General features: G+C 36.8%; 1 protein-coding gene across 3 annotated transcripts in view; it reads left to right on the forward strand.

Moving 5' to 3' along the window:
* The first annotated feature begins 6,760 nt into the window (after positions 1-6,760).
* The window catches only part of LOC120767053 (dedicator of cytokinesis protein 3), an 88,537-nt gene continuing 74,822 nt past the window's right edge, over positions 6,761-20,475 (forward strand). For 2 of the 3 annotated variants that reach the window (XM_040092907.1, XM_040092908.1), the window contains exon 1: positions 6,761-7,773. In XM_040092907.1, coding sequence (XP_039948841.1) covers positions 7,740-7,773 — 34 coding nt within the window. In that variant the 5' untranslated portion in view covers positions 6,761-7,739. The remainder of the gene's footprint in view (positions 7,774-20,475) is intronic. The other variant, XM_040092906.1, reaches the window with a different exon arrangement.

Genomic DNA, 20,475 nt, shown 5'->3' on the forward strand with positions numbered 1-20,475 from the left:
ACATTTAACGATAATGCTAATTGTGTAAACACCGAACTGTCTCCTTTGGTAATTGAGGAAGATGAAAAAGATGCGGAAAAAGAGCTTGCAGAAAGAGACGTTGAAGATGATGTCACAACGGATTGGTAGCTGATGACAAGTCGACAACTTAAGGCGATCAAAAACTACTCAGGCTGGCATAAGCAAAGAGAAGGGGAGTGAGAAGTGTAGAAGAAACGAAGAAAGTAAAATAACTAAAAGAATACTGGAGATATAACAAATTAGAAAAAACTAAAAATGCAGAAATAACAAAACTGAAGAGAAGGATAAACATCTCCGTAATTAACGAGTGTACAAACATTGTGGAAGCAGCTAGAATTTTGGACAAAGATTGGAAACTAGAAAGAGAAGACTTTAAGTGGCATTTTATTCACCGATAGAGTTCTCACTTCGGAGGTATTAGGGCGGCTATTTACATTGTCATAGATAACAAGATTGGACCCTGATTCGACTGATGAAGAACCAAATGACGACACATTAAAGTCGCTAAAGATGTAGGTATGATAGCAGAAAATTACTCGGATGATTATAATCTTGGTACTACAACTAAAAAGAAACGTTTTCAAAGTGGGTGCTATGGATGAACGTAAGTCTTTAGACCATTACAAAACCTCGCAAGATAAAATCTAACGGTGTGACATCACACGATCTTGGTGTCCAATCGAACAGCCCTAACGTAAAATTATCTGCTCACCTAAGTATTCTCTCAATAAATCCATTGATAGGTACGACGTGTAGGAAGTGGCGCCCTCTTGTTGAAACCAAATGTCGCCCTGGTCACGAGCTTCAATTTCAGGCAACAAATAGCTGGTTATCATGGCGCGATATTCCACCACCACAGAAATCACTACAAACCGTTGGATTTTCAGCATGAAATGGCAGCTCTTGAATCTCGTCAGGTTGCTCTTCGTCCCAAAGGCGGCAAATTTGTTTCTTTGCATACCCATTGAGTCGGAAATGGCTGTACAAAATTTGGCACAAAAACGTTGGATTTTATGGAATTTTTCAAGATCCCAACTAGCGATGCGATGTCACTTGAGAAGGCCGAGCGGCTTTAGTTCTTACACAAGCTGTTTTTTATACGCTTTCAATTTAAGGTGATGGTTTGACAACTTTTTTTTCCATTTTTCTTATTTATTTTTTCTGAACCATCAACATCTTAAGAATATTGTGTTAAAAGAGAAAAACTAACGAAGTTACAGCAGGTTGAATAACAGTACCTCTAACTTAGGTTTGCGCGCTTTCCAGCTACCTGCGCTGAGTGTACAAAACTTTGAATCGATTTTCTCGAAACGCCTTTTTTTGAAGTCGGTGTCCACGATAACTCAAAAAGTTATGCACCGATCGTATTGAAATTTTGCACACTTGTGCAACATAGAATTGACTCCCAGCCAACGGTCCCATTTTATTTATTTTTTGCTTCTGTTCGATTTTACAGCCATAAAATGGCGCATTTTTAGGGCTAAAAACGTACTTTTACCTGCACCGACCGTGGAGAAAATGAAAAAAAAATGTTTCTTTTAAAAGGGCGACGTTGGCTGGGAGATATACTTCTAAAGAACTAAATTTTTTTGTCCTATGTGTTTCAGATGATTCTACGATCTTATATCCGGGACACTGCAATGTGCGCAATTCCGTTGAGTGTCTACTTCAAGTGGCTGCAACTTCGTTGATTTTCGACATTTTGTTGTCTAGAAATTCGAAAACATATTTGAAATGTCACTGAATAATATGATAATAAAACTATTCAAAAATATTCAGTAGTTTTCTCAAAAAAATCTTCAAAAACGTTGACCATAAATTGAGCGAAGCGCACGAAACAATTTTTCTACAAAACGTGATTTTTCGTAATAAAGTTGATAGATTTGTAAAAGTAGTTCAGGCGTAAGTCTTTCCATGATGAAATGTCAAACAATACTGAACAAAAATAATATGATAGCTCGGAGCGATTCACGCGTGATCCATCAAAAAACGACTATTGAAAAAGTACCTCTATTTGGCTCATCCGTTAGTATGTCTGTGTGTCAAAAATGGATTGAAATCGGATCAATACTTCCCTTAGTCCCCATATACCTAATACAAACATTTTCGAACTTCCGTTATAAAGTCACTGCATGTATGTATATCGGCAAATATCCGAGTTATATACATATATAAGTATGTATAATTACTTGGATTCCGATCCTCTAATTGACGTTTTACACCTTAAAGTATTTGCCTGGCTTAGATTCCTGCAAGTTTCTACAACTCGCTTTGTTGCAAAATATAAATGAAACAAAAACTAATAAAATCATATGACGAATATATTAATTGTTGCAGCAGTCGTTAGCTTTTAATATGAGAATTGAAATCACTGTACTCGAAAACGAAAATTTAATTAAACTTAAGATCACAGCGAGCAGAACGAAAAATGTGTTGCACCAATGCCAAACGGTGCGTGCAGGCAACAAATACGAGTAACCGAGAGAATGCTCCTCGCGCGCAATTAAGTGCCACGTGCACACACAGCCACCGACACACACATGCATATATTACGCCTAACACATATGTACATAGAAACATGTGTGCAAGTATATGTGTATGAGTGTGTGTGTGTGGATGCCACTGCACGGTTTGACTGCTTGTAACACTTTACTGGCAAGTGCTATCAAGTGAGTGCATATAAATTTATTGCCCTACGCCATTGACTTGCTTCATCTTCCCGCCAACTTGGTGCTGGTGCGCTTGTCCGCAATATGGCATGTCGAAAGTTAAAATTGATTGGAGTCTCGTTGCGTTGCCACAAAATCGATTTCCAGTTACCTAACAACTTCAGGCAATTTTCTAAAAAGGAAATCACAGAAAGAGTCAAGGAAGCGCACATCCACACATACATATGTATATACATACCTGTTTATATATGTGGACCTATATTCAAGCCTGCTATGTGAAGCCGTGGACTTGCAGGGCTCCCATGTGGCACCTGGCGCTCGAATACACACGCACACACGCGATGCCTTTTATCGACACATACACATACATGTATATTCATATACTTGTACTTGTATTTGTCAGTTGGTGTGCTTTTGGTGTACTATGTTAGCAAGCTTTGTCTTATTATGTTCGAGCTATCAGCACCGGAAATTCATCGATTGTTTTTGGAAAGAAACGCATTTCCGCCACACGGAGCACTGGCATTTGTTCAGGGACACGCTGGTTTGTATATTCATACATACATACATATAGTATGTGTATGCGGGTATAACCGAACAGTTCATACTTTAGCCACCTGCAAGGATTAAAGGCTGGGACCCAACTGGTACATAAGGTTTGTTAGTTATATGGGGTCTAGGTATCACCCGGTTTTATTCATTCTAAACACAAATAAGTACCGTTATAAGAAAATCACGCTCTATCAATTTTATTAAGAAAACTCCATATCCAACATAAACTCATCCGGATGTTCGAAAATCTTCATATTAGGCATATGGGTACTAAGGGAAGTATTGACCCGATACAAGCCATTTTCGACACATATACAAACTCCAATCAGGAAAGGATTCTCTCTACATTTCAATTATATATCTCACACATTGAGGGATATTTTCGACAAAAAGTCAACTAAAAGCACTAGGTCACATACGTAATCGGTACCGACAGGCTTGAACAGTTTTGCTTCGATTTGAAAAATGTTTGGTCATATGGTGTCACACCTTAAAGGCACTATTCGTGCAAAGTTTTATTCTGATATATTAATTCATTCTTGATTTGTGTGCTGGAAAGTAAAAGTTTCAAATGGAATTAAATATTGTGTTCTATGGAAAGTGGGCGTGGCTGTAGTTTAATTTCGCCCATTTTCTAACTAAAACATAAAAATGTCAGAGGAATGTTAACCACCAAATTTGGTTGAAATCGGTTGGGCGAGTCACGAGATATGTGATTTCACCGAAAGGTGGGCGGTGCCACGCCCATTGTAGAACTTTTATCCCGGCTCCTGCAAAGCCCCTTCATACCATTACAGCGGTAAAACTTAGAGTCTCTGTCGTATTTAGTTATTGATTTATCGTTTAACCAGTACCGTTATATGGGGCGTGAGCGGGGTTACCATCCGCTTTCATCCATTTTTTACATTGCTGGTAGGAGTTCTTATAATATTTGCATTGGGTAAATTTTGTTGTAGTAACTTTAGGGATTTAGTAGATATGTACATTAAACTTATTAGAGGGCGGGACCACGCCCACCTTTTAAAAAATGTTTCCTCACTGGTGCTTCTTGCTACTTTCATCACATATGCCAAATGAGAGCTTTTTATCTCAATTTAGTGCTTAGTTATGGTAATTTATACGTAATTTATCGGTTAATGGCGTTTTGTGGGCGTGCCAGTGGTCCGATTATGCTCCTCTACAGACTGGTTCTTATTTTTTTGTCAAGAAATGTGCATGCCAAGTTTAGTACTTGCCCAACCGCAGCACTTGAAGTCATGCTGGAGCTCACACCGCGGCATTTAGTGATCAAACAGGTAGCGAAACAATGAAAGCTTTAGGGAAAGACACACCACTGACCCTTCTTACAACGGACGGCGTTACGAAGAGAGTAAACTTTACAAAAAAGTTTAGAGTTACTCTAGGCCGTAAGCCGGAGTAGAGTTATTCCACGCTCGACCTACTACTGACGGGCAGCATGTCCAGTGGTATACTGACGGCTCGAAAATACGAGAAGCCATTGGAGCAGGCATTGTAGCACCGCATACCAAACTTTTCATATTTATGGCACGTTTTCCAAGCATCTTTCGCGCAGAAGTCTTTGCTATAAGTCAATGTGCTGAAATCAATCTCCATCACAACTCAGCGATAGTGAAGCGGCACTAAACCGATCTCGGTTTATGAGGTCAAATAGCAATTAGTGGAGGCGTATATAGGAGGGTTGAAACGCCTATCAATTTGCAACCGTGTACATCTGATCTGGGTGCCGGGTAATGAAGGGGTAGCCGGCAATAATCTGGCCGACGAACTAGCTCGCTCTGTAGCAGCTTCCAGGATGATGGCGCTGAAACCATGCACTGCAGTGGGGCCACACACCGTAAAGGAGTTACTCCGCTCGGAGGAGAGAGTTGGGTGAAAACGGCACTAGTAGCAGACAGCAGGAATGTGTCACGCCAAGCTACTATTGGGTGGTTACAACTTTGCAAGGTTGAGAGATATGATCATTGATTAAACTCTCCCGAAACAAATTTCGTCTCCTTGTCGCGCTCATCAAACTCAGAAAGCACTTGATTGCCCAGCATTTTGTAGACCCTTATGACCATATGTAACATAGGAGAGGGCACTATAGAGTCTATAGTATAGACCATGGGTCGCCTATATCTATCTCGATTAGTTTTAGGTGGTACATACAACCGTTATGTGAACAAAACTATTGTACTCTGTGGCAACATGTTGCAAGAGTATAAAAACGAAAATTCAAATTAGAAATTGATAAAATATAAATCATTTGAATATGTAAATTGGCCGGGCACTACTCCAAAGTATTGAATAAGATGGCTCCGTGTGATTGGTAGTTTCATGCAGTACACACAAGCGAAAAATGTTTAAAATACAAAGTTTTTATTCTTTTATTTTTTATACATAAGCTTTGGTTAAAAATTTTATATTTATTTATTAATCTAGTATTTGGAATAAAATCTTGTTTTCAAATCTGCGATTAGAAATATGAAAATTATTCTCAATTCCGATTCGCGGGTTAATTTAATTAAAATGTCATTACAATTACTTTTCAATGCTTCATTTTTAAGCCTGATCAAGATCTTCACATAGTTGAAATAGCTGAAAATAGTGTACATACATTCGTAAGTACAAAGCAGTATCGATTAATTTTCTTACTTCGACCTTAATAACCCTTACAAACTTAAATAGAAATTACTGATAGTGCTTTCAGGTAAATATCCTGTAATTTAACCTATAATTAACTAACTCAAGGTAAATAATAACTTTTGGTTATCAAATCTTTAAATGTATTTCTCAAAGATAGTAAATGAAACCGCGTTTGTTTGTTCTCCGTTAAACACCTAAGTTTACAAAAACAACTAGGGTTGCCGAATTTGCTAAATTTCAGGGTAAATCGCGGTCGTAAACCAAAGAAAAGTTTTAATGGCAGCGTATGCTGCTCAGCCCATACATAAGCCACCAAACAGTGCTACTAAAACTGTGAAAGGAAAAGGGGGGTTTTCTTAGTGCCTCTGCAACTACTCAAACTAGTGCCAGAGAACGTATATTTATAGCAGAGAACGTTTTTCATATGATTTATAGCAGAGAACGTATGTCATATGATAAATATACGTTCTCTGCCAGCGCTTATTTATGATATATAATGAATTTCTAATGTGTAAAAATAACTATTTTCCTGCGTAAGTTAACCGATAGCAATATAATTAAAACTGGAAGTAGTAACATATTAACAAATTACATTTTATATTTGAAATAAAATTACGTGCTTACTGGCCATATGCAGATAATGTATTATACGTTCTCTGCTGCCATATGCTCCAGCAACAACTGGCATAATAAAGTGACGCGTACTGTATGCATTTGTTTGTGGGGGATTTTCCAATTGGAACGCATTATACCACTCATATGGCAACGCGACAAAGTCAGCTGCTGTCATTTCATATTCCACTTTGAAATGATATTCGTAGCTCCACCGTTTGCTCCGTTCTTTTCAACTGTTTGGTTTTTTGCATTTTCAGTATTTCTGTTCGGCGCGTTCGCGAAGGTTGATTAAATTGTTGACTTTAAATGTTTGCATTCAATTGTTCCATATGGTAGTGGTAGCTGTTGTTATTATCCATCCCGACTGCACCATGTACTGTTGATGTTGCTGCTGATTTTCCAACAAAACGCAGATACAAAAACTACTGCAACAACAACAAAGCGTATTTATTGCGGTAGCAGACACAAAAGGGAAGCTTATCGATTAGTTTTCCATCGACAGTCAACGAGCGAGTGAGCTGAGTGGAAAATCTTTTTTATTTGACGGTCAATTGTGCTTATAAAACAAAATAATGTAAATGAAAACAAGTGCAAAATGTTATTGTTGTTTGTGCGCGTGGACGTAATTGACGGCAATTGATGAATGTTTTGCAGACGTAGCTTTAGGTGGTCCGTGTCTCGTTTGGGACAACAACGCAAAACGCCCAAAAGTGGTTTCTAATTAACGGTATTGAAGTGCATGTGAATTGAGTAGAAAAATAAATAAAATATTTAGGTGAAATAGAAATAAAATAATGCTCATAAAAGAAATTTAAAAAGGTGTAACACAAAGGGCGGAAAATTTGCAAAGATAAAGTCAGCAAAAGCAAAAATTTGCAAATGCAAACGATAAGAGGCCATACGTTAAACGGCGTGCAGTGCAAAAAACAACGAATGTTGAGCAACAACATAAAGTGAAAAATTCCAATAAGAAATAAGTAGAATAAAGAAAATTAGTCCAAAATAGTCATTTGTGAAAATTTAAAATAAAATTTATATATCTTAAGACGGTTAAGTGGTAAATTGTGCGATTGTTTAAAATGTGTCATTTATAGAAAATAATTGTGCAATTGAAAAGTGTAGTGTCAAATCAAGCAGCAGTTTTGCATCGCATCTGCCCTAAGCAGATAAAACCAAACAGGGACCAAGCTTTGAGGTGTTGGCGCCGCCGCCTGTCTCTACTGCAGCAAAGCTAAAATGTGGATATCATCCAACAACAAATATGGCGTTGGTAAGTACAGCGAACGCGCCCAAAAGCCGACTACTCACAAACGTTGGGTGGTCACTGTCAACCCCCAGTTGCAGGTGGTGCCAAATCTGTTGGCAGTCGTTGGAAAAGCACCACCCACGCGCACTACTCATCGTGCTCGTATTACACAGTATATATGTATGTATATGAATGTGTCACTTGTGATTTATGTGTATGTGTGCAAGGTTGGGTGTGTTGGGTTGGTGTACAGAGGATGCATCTGTTTTGGAATTGTGTAGCAACGTGCGGATTTTTTCGGTGAATCACGTTCGCTTTCCGCGAATCAGTGACGTTGCAAACTGATGTGGCGTGTACGCGGTTACATTTACAGACCCGGAAAAGCGTTCAGTCATCAGCTTTTCATCTCCGCCCTGCGCTTCTATCTATGACTTTTAGCTCTCCATTTCTGTCTTATTTTTGTTTTTATTTTTTTTTTCTTTGTTTCTCATCTCCAGCGTGTTTTACTCTGCTTGTGCACGTTATTTGTTTGTTTAATATGTTTTTTTTTTGTTTTTTGTTTTTCTTACGCTTGCCGCGAGCGTTAAACTAATGTGGAAAAGTAAACACCGCCGAGGTGTTCTCTCGCAGCATCTACATTAGAAGCACTATGAACGTGCAAAAATACTCACGGGGTTATGTCTTTCTTTTATTTTAATAAATTATACTTTTGTTTGATTTTATCCAGCGAATTCTTTGCTAGTGATTTCATCATATTTTATTTAAGTGCATTCATAATCATATGGCTGTTTATTTATACCTACTGAGATATTATTATCTTAATGCTTTTATAGATTCGGTATTCTTTAAAATATTTTCATGCGCTCATAAAAGCGGCCGCTAAGGATTATAAAAATTAAAATTAAATTCGAATGAAGTATGTTTTTCTCATGAATATGCATATATTTTGCTTGTCTTGTGTATTTGTTGTTGTAACGTTTAATTTGTCCCCGTTAGGGTACGATAGGCCCAAGAAACGTGCTGTTTTGACGCAGTCTGACCATAGGGAGAGGGGACAGTTGTGTAGAATTAGCTGGTCATGCAAAGAGGTGGTTGGAGTCATGCGGAACACGACGGTCGGTTCTACGTTACCGGGATTGACCCGGATTCTATCCGCTCAAAGGCGGATCTTGGGTGTTTTATCAAATCTACTTAAACTATGAAAGTTGTCCACTGATAGTTTTTTAGAATACATATATTAAGTCAGATTGAAGAACAGAACCCACGATCGTTTCCACGATAATTTGATCTACAAAACCTTTATCTACGGGGACTATACATTCAACAATATTCCTCATAATTCTTTGGGGAACATTTTCTGCCGTTATAACAACAATAATAAAAACAGATTCTGCTTCGTAACCGAAATATGCGGCTTCCAATTTAAAGTAAAAAAGTCTATTGAGCTGTTTTATTTTATAAAATCTACTATTTTTCAATAAAATTTGTATATAAAAAATTAAATCATTCACTCACGCTCTTCGAGCAAGCACTTTGTTATATTAAGAAATGGAAAGCTTAATTTTTTTATTTTTACTACGCCATTCTTGTCCTGCTGCAACAAACCATTGAAACCAGTTCCACAACAATTGGGTTAATAACCGATATTTCATGTAAATATGTATATACACATATCTAACTAATTGCATGTACATATGTATGCATATAAGTAAATAGATATGTACATATGTATGTATATCTACAAATTCCAAATTCTCCCCAGTAAGAGTTGAACGCAAAATAAGTGATATTAAAGCAATTACGATTCTCATTATAATACGTATTTATATACATACATACATATATATCTACATACGTACGACATTGTCTGAGGAAATCAATTCATAAATGCATCAGTCAGAATATTTGTATGTACATATGTACTTGCTGGTAATTATGTAAATACCTCGACATACAATCAATAAAAATTATGTTTGCATTACGAATCATTATCGCCTCACTCACTGGCTAGGACAATCAATCAAGGAAGATATGTAGGGTGATAAATGTAGATATGTACTTGTAAAAATGTATGTAAACGTAGAATGGATAAGTAAATAATAGGCAGTAAAGCAATTAAATCGGATAATATGAAAACACTATATTTATAGGAAATTTATATACGTTCTTTAGGGCGGTTCTAAGTTGTATATAACATGTCATCAAAACATTTTTTCCAAACTTTAATACCAAAAATCATAATAATAGATTCTGATCAAATTTTACCCGGACTGCGCCATTTAAACTGCTCACTAAAACCGAAGCGATAAATACTTCTTTCTTAACTCTGTATAACATTTTTTATATTCGTGTGAAGTTTGATCTCCAAATGTCAATTAGTGTGTGTTTGACAGTTGTTTGTTTACGGCGCGAAAATAATACCTGTTGTATTTTACCTTGAAAAGAATTAACTAAGCTTTTGCTTGAAATTTTTCTATTTCCAATGAAATCACGGCCACGAAATCGTTCAAAATATTGCAGAAATGATTTGGAAAGCCCACCTTGTCACCAACACAAATCTTTGAGTACCACAAAGCATTTAGTGCAGGTCGTAAACTGACCAAAATCTTTCACCTCTAACGATAACTTCGAAATTTTTAAGGAAATAGTGCCGGAAAGTCGTCGATTGGCATTAGAAAGATAATCTCAACATCCTTATTTGGTTAAAGTTTTGGATATGAAATGTGTCAATGCTAGATTCGTACCAAAAGCATCAGAACTGTTTGCAAAATCAACGTCAATAGAGATCGCTGAAAATATCAGCCGAAATTAAGACAAGCAAAATACACTATAGGCACTGAAGTCGAACCCAGCCGAGTCTTATAACAAGTGGATGGACTATTGAATTATACGTTGGTGTGCTTGTATTGGCTCAGGAGCCTATTTTGAGGGCGATAATAAAGAATTATAATAAAATACTTGCACATGTTTTTATGTCAGTTGTATTAAAATATTTGAAAATGTGTTTTTTGTTTTGGCAATCTGGGTCAAATTTGATCAGTTGGTGTAAGCATTGTTTTTGGGCTTTGCTACAATTAAAGCGCTTTGACCACATGTGCCAGGGCTATATCGTCTACAATTTGAAGCAAAACTTATGTTTTATACAGTTTAACTAGAAAAAATTGTTTCTTTCATTTTCTAAGGACCACCCTAACACATACAAGGTACATACATACTTATGTGCATTACTATTCATAATCACTTGGCTTTAATTGCTGACAAATTGTTATAGTGGAATCGAAATACTGATAACAGTGCGTACCCGTATTCCTCAATGGTTATGCATATGTAAATTGGAACAAAGAGTTCGCACTCTTACTGCGGGAAGTCTCCGCTTGTTAAGTAAGTAGACTAGCGATTATCTGCTTTATACCACTTCGGTTGAAAGAATACATAACTCGTAAAAACCGGCAACGAGTCGTCACATTTGTGTATGTTGATAAAAATTTTATAGAAATATTTGTTTGTACTTCTGATTTGAACACTTGTTCACTTTATTTGCAATAATTATAGAGTATAGTAACTGTGGTCGCTACTTATCTGATCTGACTTGGGCCAAGAAAGTTTATGGTACATGTGAAAGTAACAAGTGAGTTATCCAGTTGATTTTAAGAGCAAAGTATAAGTTATTAATTTTGTATAACCTCTTGATATCCTCTATGTATTTATTTATGCTTAAATTTAAATTAAAAAATGCCTTAATTTAAAAGTTAAATTTATACCAGTTGCTTATTCGATTCGCCACTCTTTCGAGACAATTTCCCCACATAATTACTATTTTCTGATAAACGAGGAGAGTTGGAAATATCTTCTGATTTGACTGATTTTTTCGAATGTCTTCTCTTTCTTAACAAAATTCACATTGTTGTCCTTCAACAAAGCCAAAGTGGAATGTGGGTAATGTACCTTCGCTAAATCGAACAAAAATAATACAAATTGGTATAAAGCGACGGTTTATATTTGTCGGCCGATATAGCACACTTTGTGAAAATTGGAGTGGTCTTAAGGGGCTATACCAGTGTGACGCCTGAAAAATTAGGCGATTTTCGTGAATTTTTTTAAAAGAAAATACTAGATTGAATGTTTCGACGTTCTATGGACGTAATAAAGTATATTTTTAGCTATATGAAAAAATTTTTTTTTACAAAATTATTGAAAAACAAGAAAAAACGTTAAATACCCTTCACACGTGCATTTCTGTTAGTAACTATGTGTTCAGTTTGTATGGAAGCTATATGCTATAGTCAACCGATCTGATCAATTTCTTCGGAGATTACATTGTTGCTTTAGAAAATAATATATTCCAAATTTCGTGAATATATCTTGTCAAATGTGAAAGTTGTCCATACAAAAACTTGATACCGATCCTTCAGTTTGTATGACAGCTATATGCTATAGTTGACCGATCTGATCAATTTCTTCGGAGATTACTTTGTTGCTTTAGGAAATAATATATACCAAATTTCGTGAATATATCTTGTCAAATATGAAAGTTGTCCATACAAGAACTTGATTCCGATCGTTCAGTTTGTATGGCAGCTATATGCTATAGTGGGCCGATCTGAACATTTTCTTCGGTGATTACATTGTTGCCTTAGAAAATAACCTGTGTCAACTTTTGTGAAGATACATTGCCAAATGTGAAAGTTTTCCATACAAGAACTTGATTCCGATTGTTCAGTTTGTATGGCAGCTATATGTTATAGTGGTCCGATATCGGCCGTTCCGACAAATGAGCAGCTTCTTGAAAAGAAAATAACCGTTGCAAAATTTCAAAACGATATCTTAAAAACTGAGGGACTAGTTCGTATATATACAGACAGACAGACAGACGGACATGGCTAAATCGACTCAGCTCGACATACTGATCATTTATATATATACTTTATAGGGTCTCCGACGATTCCTTCTGGGTGTTCAGGGTATAATAACGGAGTTATGTGCTGTCTGCGGAAGTAAGTGTCACAACTGCTGGCATGATTCCGGTCGAATGAGTAGCTGAATCAAAAAAATTCAAAATGTTTATTAAACTTAAATATATTTTCTATACTATGAACTACGTTCTTTGAAAAATATCAAAAATTAAGAAAATGGCGTAATTTTGAAAAAAAAAAATCGTTTTTTTACGAAAAAAATTGTGGTTTTTTGAATGCCAAATTGACGATTTTCAACCAATCAAAAAGATCGTAGTCTAATGAATAGCAAATGTATTCAACTATATCCAGTTTTAATTTGAAGTCGATCGGTCAATTTCTCGTTGAGTTATAATGTCAGCAATTTTGAAAAATGTCGCTTCGAGAAAAACGCGTTTAAAGTTTCACTTATATATGTTTGTACCTCTGAGCGGTCGCTATTTAGAACGCTGCCATTCAAAAACTATTGAAGATACGACCTCGCCGATTTCACAGGATATTTTTGAATATATAAACTATCGAAAAAGCAAAAAAAAAAAGTTTTTTTTGAAAGTGTCACACTGGTATAGCCCCTTAAGGCCGCAACAGTAAATATTCTGCCAGATGAGTATTTTCTCGCCAAATTTTTCTTTTTCAACTGTTGCCACTAACTGGTCGCCAATGCCATCTTTGGCTTTCGTATAGATTTGGGATGTTCTTGAGTTCATTTTTACGTTTTTTTTTTAATCATAGTAGCACTGGTCTTAGCTTTTTTCGCCAAATCACGAACAGACGTTGCTTTGTTTTGGTTTCTTAATTCCAACACCTTTGCTTCAAGATGTCGATCACTAGGGCCAATTTTTTGCCCACTTTTTGATAGAGCGTTCAGAGAACAGGTTTAAACCATTTTACTAGCTTTCTGTGAGAAATGCTTTTATCGGTGCAGTAATTGTGCACAATTTGCCTAAGCACGTGCTCTTTTATTCGAGGCGTCGTGGAATGACAAGGAAGTAAAAAACATAGAAGCAGAACTGATCACGCTTTCTAACGGTACTTACCGCAATGTGATCAAATAAAGTTATTTTATGCAAAAAAATATGTTACAACACTCTTTGATTCGTAAAAGGGATGCCACTACGGAAAGAAATAAGTTTGTAGATTTTTATTGTATTTCTTTTCCATTTCAGAACTAAAGTATATACAATTAAAATTAGTTTCAAAAGCTTGATATAAGATCCCTTACACTTTCTTCAAATATGTTTTAAAGGCAAAGAATTTAAAAAATTAATATTTAAATGTCCATATACCATAGTTTCTGATTATCTATATTATCCATTATTTCTACCCTCAGCAAACGCTCAATTGTCATATATAGAGGAAAACATTAGAGTTTATTACGATTGAGCAACGTCAAACACTCCTCAGAATTAAACTTGATTTTGTTCCTGAAGGATTGTAAGCACGACCGTCACCCACTTTGCAAAGAGTTTTCATGCACAATATATCTAACACGTTCCTTTGATATCTTTAGAGTCTCAGCTATCTCGAACAACTTCACATTACGGTCATCCAAAATTATTTTGGGGACTTTTGTGACGTTTTCGAGAGTAACCGCCTCACAGCCTCCTTGGTACGTTCACTGCTCCCAAAATCCCCGATGCTTAATTTGCTTCATTTCAACTTAGTAAACCACTTCTCAACGAATGATTTTTCTGGTGCGGAAATCGAATGATGTTCGTCAAGACAAATTTTTGTAAATCATTTTAATCTTAACTTTCTCTATGAAATTACTTTTGCGAAATTCTCCGATTAAAAATAAAAAATAATGAATGAATCTCTAGACAAGATCTACTAGGTTTAATAATATAAGGGGTAATCCAACTAGAGCTACTTTTTCCAATAGCCTTTTTTTGATAGACCACACGTGAGTCGTGTCATGCTGTCATTTCTTTTCAGTATTGTTTGGCATTTCATCATGGAAAGACTTACGCCTGAAAAACGTTTAAAAATCGAAATCTTTATTACGAAAATTGCCGTTCTGCAAAGAATGTGCTTTGCGCGCGTCTCTCAACTTATGGTAAAAAAAAAACAGTCTACTGAGAATACTATTCGCAGCACCAACATCCATCCCAACATTTATTATTTGATAATATTCGAACGATACCCATTGACCACGCCCAGCACACAGTGAAGAAAATATAGCAGAAGTAGCTGAGAGTGTACCCGAAGACCGTGAAGAGTCGATTCGGCGCCATTCGCAGCAACTCGGTCTGACGTACGGAACGACTTGGCGCATTTTACGTCGACATCTTAAATTGAAAACGTACAGAACGCAGATGGTGCAAGAACTGAAGCCGCTCAACCTTCCCAAGTGATATCGCTTTACTCTATGGGCTTTAAATGATAAAAAGAAATCTCTTTATACATACAAGAAGACTCGACATTTGAGCCATTTCTGGCTCAATGGGTATGTAAACAAGCAAAAATGCCGAATTTGTTTCGAAGAACAACCTGAAGAGATTCGAGAGCCGCCATTTCATCCAGATAAAACAACGATTTGGTGTTTGGTTTAAGTGCCGGTGGAATTATCGGTCCATGTTTTTTCAAAAATGTTGCCGGTGAGAACGTAACCGTCAATGACGTTCGTTATCGCGTCATTACAACCGACTATTTGATTCCTGTGATTAAAGCTCGTGATCTCGGCGACATTTTGTTTCAACAATGGATTTCACATGGATTTATTGAGAGAACACTTCGGTGAGCAGACAACTTCACCATTTGGGCCGGTTGATTGGCCAAGAGGATCCTGTGATATCACACCGTTAGACCTTTTCCTGTGCGGATATATAATGTCTTAAGTCTATACAGACAATCCCACTTACATTCAGGCCTTAGAAATGATCGAACGAGTCATCGAAAATTGGACTCAACGGATAGACCATAGAGACGTAGCCGCGGCCAACATTTGAAAGGGATAATTTACCAAAAATAAAGGCCAAAGAATGTTATTTCAAATATTCTTTATTAAATTTCAACTTTCTATGTAGTAAATCTCCAAATGGATCACCCTTGAAAATAAATTTAATAATTGTTAATATCAAGTATATGCGAACAATTTAAATTGTACCGTTAATTTCCGGTTTAACACCATTTTCACTTTTCATCTGTGCTGGCTGCTACCAATAACGATATTCGAGAGCTATTAAACTAACTGCCGTAGCAGTGTTAAGCAATTTTAATAGCTGCCCGGCCAGCAAGAAGAAGAACAATAAAAGTTAAGCCTTTCGCAACCACAAGTCAAGTAGCTATAACGGCAAAGTGTGTGGCTCTTCTGCCACATGAATCTATTTATACATACTCACACAGATGTGTGTATGTGGGGGTATTTTTGCCTTTGGATGTATGTGTGAGTGTGTGTGTGTACAATGTCTTTTATAATCTGTTGACACATGTGCCCGAAGTTTCTCTTTCAATCGTTCTTTGCATTTTGTTTTGATAAATGATTTCTATAACATTTTTGCATTCTTTTTTTCAAGTTTTCTGTTCTTTCAAGTTACTCCTCGTGTTTGTGTTTGGGTTTATTGTTGTTGTATTTTATAACTCTTTAAATTGACTATTTTCACTCCATTTAACAACAGAGAAGCTGAGCCGTCAAGTCAACTGAGGCATCTGCTTGTCCGCCAGTTATACGCACACAAACATTCGTTTGTATGTGCTCAGCCAACAGATACTAAGTGCAAACAAATATACAAACATACAATACAACAACCAGACAATAACAACATGGTCAACATTTGCTCCAATTTAATACTTCTGCAAATGACAAGAATGACCATAATAAAACAGCAGCAAACAATGGTGAAAACGACTATTACAACAACAAATACCATATGTACGTTTGTTCGTCTATATGTCTATAAGTATGGCTGCAATAAAAAGAGTTGTTGCTGCAGCAGCTTTAGTCATTGTTACAGACATCAGAAAGCGACAACAAAAAATTTGTGCAAAAATCAACAACTGCTCCAGCAACTTGCTGCAAATACTTAGGGTGGTTCGAAAAGATAACCTGTATTGACTCGAATTTCGAAACGTGAGAATTTGACTCTCTATATACTATGTAGAAGTATTGTTTTTAAAGAGTGGTGTTCAAATACTATATGGAACGATCTAAATTTCAGTGAGAAGAATTTATGCCAAAATTTTTAGGCATGGTTGTTGTTATAGCGACAAAAACATTACTGAACTAATTTTGAAGGATTGCTGCCGAGTTTCCACTTCGCTTGCATTGATGTCCTAACAGTCTTGGAAACGGTTTTGGGCACTGTAATCCCCGAAAACAGTACAGTACATGCGAACTTTTATCAAGATCATCAAAAAGACTAGAAAAGACAAAGAAACTTTGAAACTTTTGGTTCGAACCAGTCTTTATGTGCTCAGGGATATACATTTATAGCTTAGTTATGGTAGATATGTATATGTACATTTGTGCTTCTTTTTCACTTTCAGTCTAAGGATTCCCAACTAATGAACCCAGCAGGTTTCTCGAAACAGGATCTGTGCTTGAGGATAGGTATTCATCACGTCTCTCATTTTTTAACAGTATTTTTTATCTTTGTTTACTTTAGTGTATTGGTAACAACTTAAAATACTTTTATTGCATTCCTCTGGCATCGTTTTTGAACACTTTGATAGAAGTACAACTAGGACAAAAGGGACTAAAGAGTCATGTTGTTTCGAAAAAATGGTTTTACTTCGACGAAAATATGTTAAGGCTTTAAATTCCTATTTTATGAAAAATATCCACTCTTAAAGTTACCATACGATACTAAGCTCATTCTCAAATGATTTAAAAACAAGCCAATTATTTTGCATTTTCTTAACGTATGAAATAAATCCGACAAGTAAAGAGTGATCCATTTCGAGGATCCCTACCTTTTTAAATAAGACACGGAAACTTCAATTTTATGATCATATATTTATTGTCTTTCGAAAGTAACTGACGAATGACACGCGTGTAATTTTGCTCCAAGGCCTGAATCGAAGCTGGATTGTCCGCACATAGACTTTACATCTCCAAACGTGTGATATCACAACAATGGTGCCCAAGTTATGTGCTCACTGAGGTGTTCTTTCAACAAATACATCAATTAATGCGATGTGTGGCGCCGTCTTGTTGAAACCAAATGACGCCGAGATCACGAGCTTCAATTTCAGGCATCGGTTATTATAGCGCGATAATAGTCGCCATTGACGGTTACGTTCTCACATGCATAATTTTTGAACAGATTTATACCGATGATTTCACCGGCCCACAAACCACATGAAACTGTTTTTTTCTGGATGAAATGACAGCTTTTGGATGTTTTCTGGTTGTTTTTGTAGCAATTTTGCATATTTATATTGCAAAAATCGGATCTTCTTGGAACTTTTCATGAGTCCATACAGGCGAAGCAATTATTGTCTCAACGTAAAATGCGCCAAGTCGTTCCATACGCCTGTCGGAGTAGTTGGAAACGACGCTGAATCGACTCTCCACGGCCTTCGAATATTATTCTAATAATCTTAAGATTGGCGATGTTGCTGCGTATAGTACGCTCAATAGGCCGATTATGTTGACTATAAGTTGAGCGAAGCGCGCAAAACACATTTCTTACAAAACGTGAATTTTCGTAAAAACGTTGTTCATTCGTAAGTCTTCCATGATGAAAGGTAATTTTTTCAAGTTTGTAAAGACACCTCACACCTAACCAGTTAAAATCATCGTTGCATAAAATTTCCTGAGCCAAGCGGGAGACTAATTAGTCACAGCACAGCAACAATAATACTTTTTCATCAAATCTAGATTAAACCATCCTCTTCACCTACTGAATATGCAGTTATATATTGACTTCCTTTGCCGATGCAACCAAAACGAAAGACTTCAAGTTGATAGCTCAATATTAGCAAGTATTCCTTTTAGATTATACACTTTTATGAAGATATGCGAGTGGTTTTAGTCTACCACTCGATTTTCCTCTTTCTAAATCTACGCAAAAATTGTGTGTACTTTTTGCACCACCCCCCTCAATTGGGCACACAGTCACTATGTAAACTCCAATATATCTCCAGCTTGTAGCTTCAGCTATTTGCAATTATGTCTATACACTCTTCTGGCAACATTTGTGTTGACTCCGGTTAAGCTGGTTGATTCCTTACTTATTTGCATTTCCGCCTTCAGTCCATTCACAACGGCGCCCCTCAGACCACACTCTCTTGTGGTACTCTGCAGTAAAACTCGCCATTTCTACTATCAGCATTACTACCAAAAACCAGCTGATGTTCTTTTTCTGGTACACATATTACAGATGTATACATACATACAATTTACATATGTACGTACATACATTTGTAGAAATTTGCGATTTTGTATTTGCATTGACTTTGGCTTGGCTCTGGCCACCGTCAATTGCCTCTTTGTATTTGGTTTTGGTTTTAATATGTTTTCTTGTTGCTGTCGTGTTTCAACCATTTCGCAGCGTTGTAAAGTGAAGGGATTTTTGGGGCAGTCACTCGTACGGCCCATGCGCTTTTGTCACATTAAGCTAACGCCCAACGGCTGTTGACTAGTAGCAGCCTTAAAGCGGCGCTCTGCTTGTCCCTTCGCTGATTTTCGAGTCATGCTATGCTACAACTATTTTCTTATATATTTTTTTATACCCGAGCTCAACATGTCAAATAGGTACAGAGGAAAAGTTTTACAAACATCCATCGTGAAATTTCTGTTCACCTGGGAAAGAAAAAGACGAAAAAAAGAGTTGCACTTCGACTAGTAGAGGCTAGCCTTCATGGTCGACGGGTACGGAAAAACCCTTGGTAACGGATCGCGAATATGTTGGTCAGTGTATGAGCTATATGTATATATATGTACATATATATATAATTATATATACATATATATTTAATTACTTCGATACCGTTCCTCTGGTTGACGGTTTGCACTTTAAGATATTTCCCTGGCTTTGCTTCTTGCAAGTTGCAAGAGTATAAAATGTTCGGTTGCACTAAAATTTTGCCATTCCTTACTTGTTTTTTTTAGACCCAAAACCCCTATAGATCTGCCACTGATATAATCATTTCAGTTTGTGAAGGATTTTATATTTTACTTAAAAACAATTGAACATGTGTCAACTCTGATCATTCCTGATCTGATGTTTTAGAATCATTCTTCACATTTTTCGTTTGAAATAGCTGCAGGGTGTGTCTGGAAAGTAATAGTATTGATTTTCGTCCGCCGCGACTGTACTTCGGAGCGTGCGCGCACCGACTAGATGCGGTAGATGGCGTTCCTAGCTAAAAAACGGCTGGTCAGTTAACTCCGAGCGCCAGGGCAGTCAGGACAAACATTTTCGCGCGACGTGTTTCTGTGAGTGGTGCAAGGCTAAAATGCAGCGTTCGTTGTAGCATAGGTACGCGATTAATTCTGTGTGAAACTCGGCAAATCTGCGACAGAGACGTTTGATATGATCAACCAGGCTTACCCAGTTGTTGCTTTTGCAAGAAGTGGTGTGTTTCGGTGGCACCAGGTCACTTTGAAGGGCCGAGAAAAATTCGCTGATAAAAATGATCAAATCCAAATTGAAAACGATGCTCATTAACTTTTTGACATCAAAGGCATCTTCCACCATGTATTTGTTCCTCCTAAACAAACCGTCAATGCCAAATTTTATGTGGACGTCCTCAAGAGACTCAAACGAAAGATCAATCGGGTCCCACAAGACATCGCAGCCGATTAGAAGTTGCACCACGACAACGCCCT

Source organism: Bactrocera tryoni, chromosome 1, assembly GCF_016617805.1.
Source record: "Bactrocera tryoni isolate S06 chromosome 1, CSIRO_BtryS06_freeze2, whole genome shotgun sequence".
Lineage (NCBI taxonomy): Eukaryota > Metazoa > Arthropoda > Insecta > Diptera > Tephritidae > Bactrocera > Bactrocera tryoni.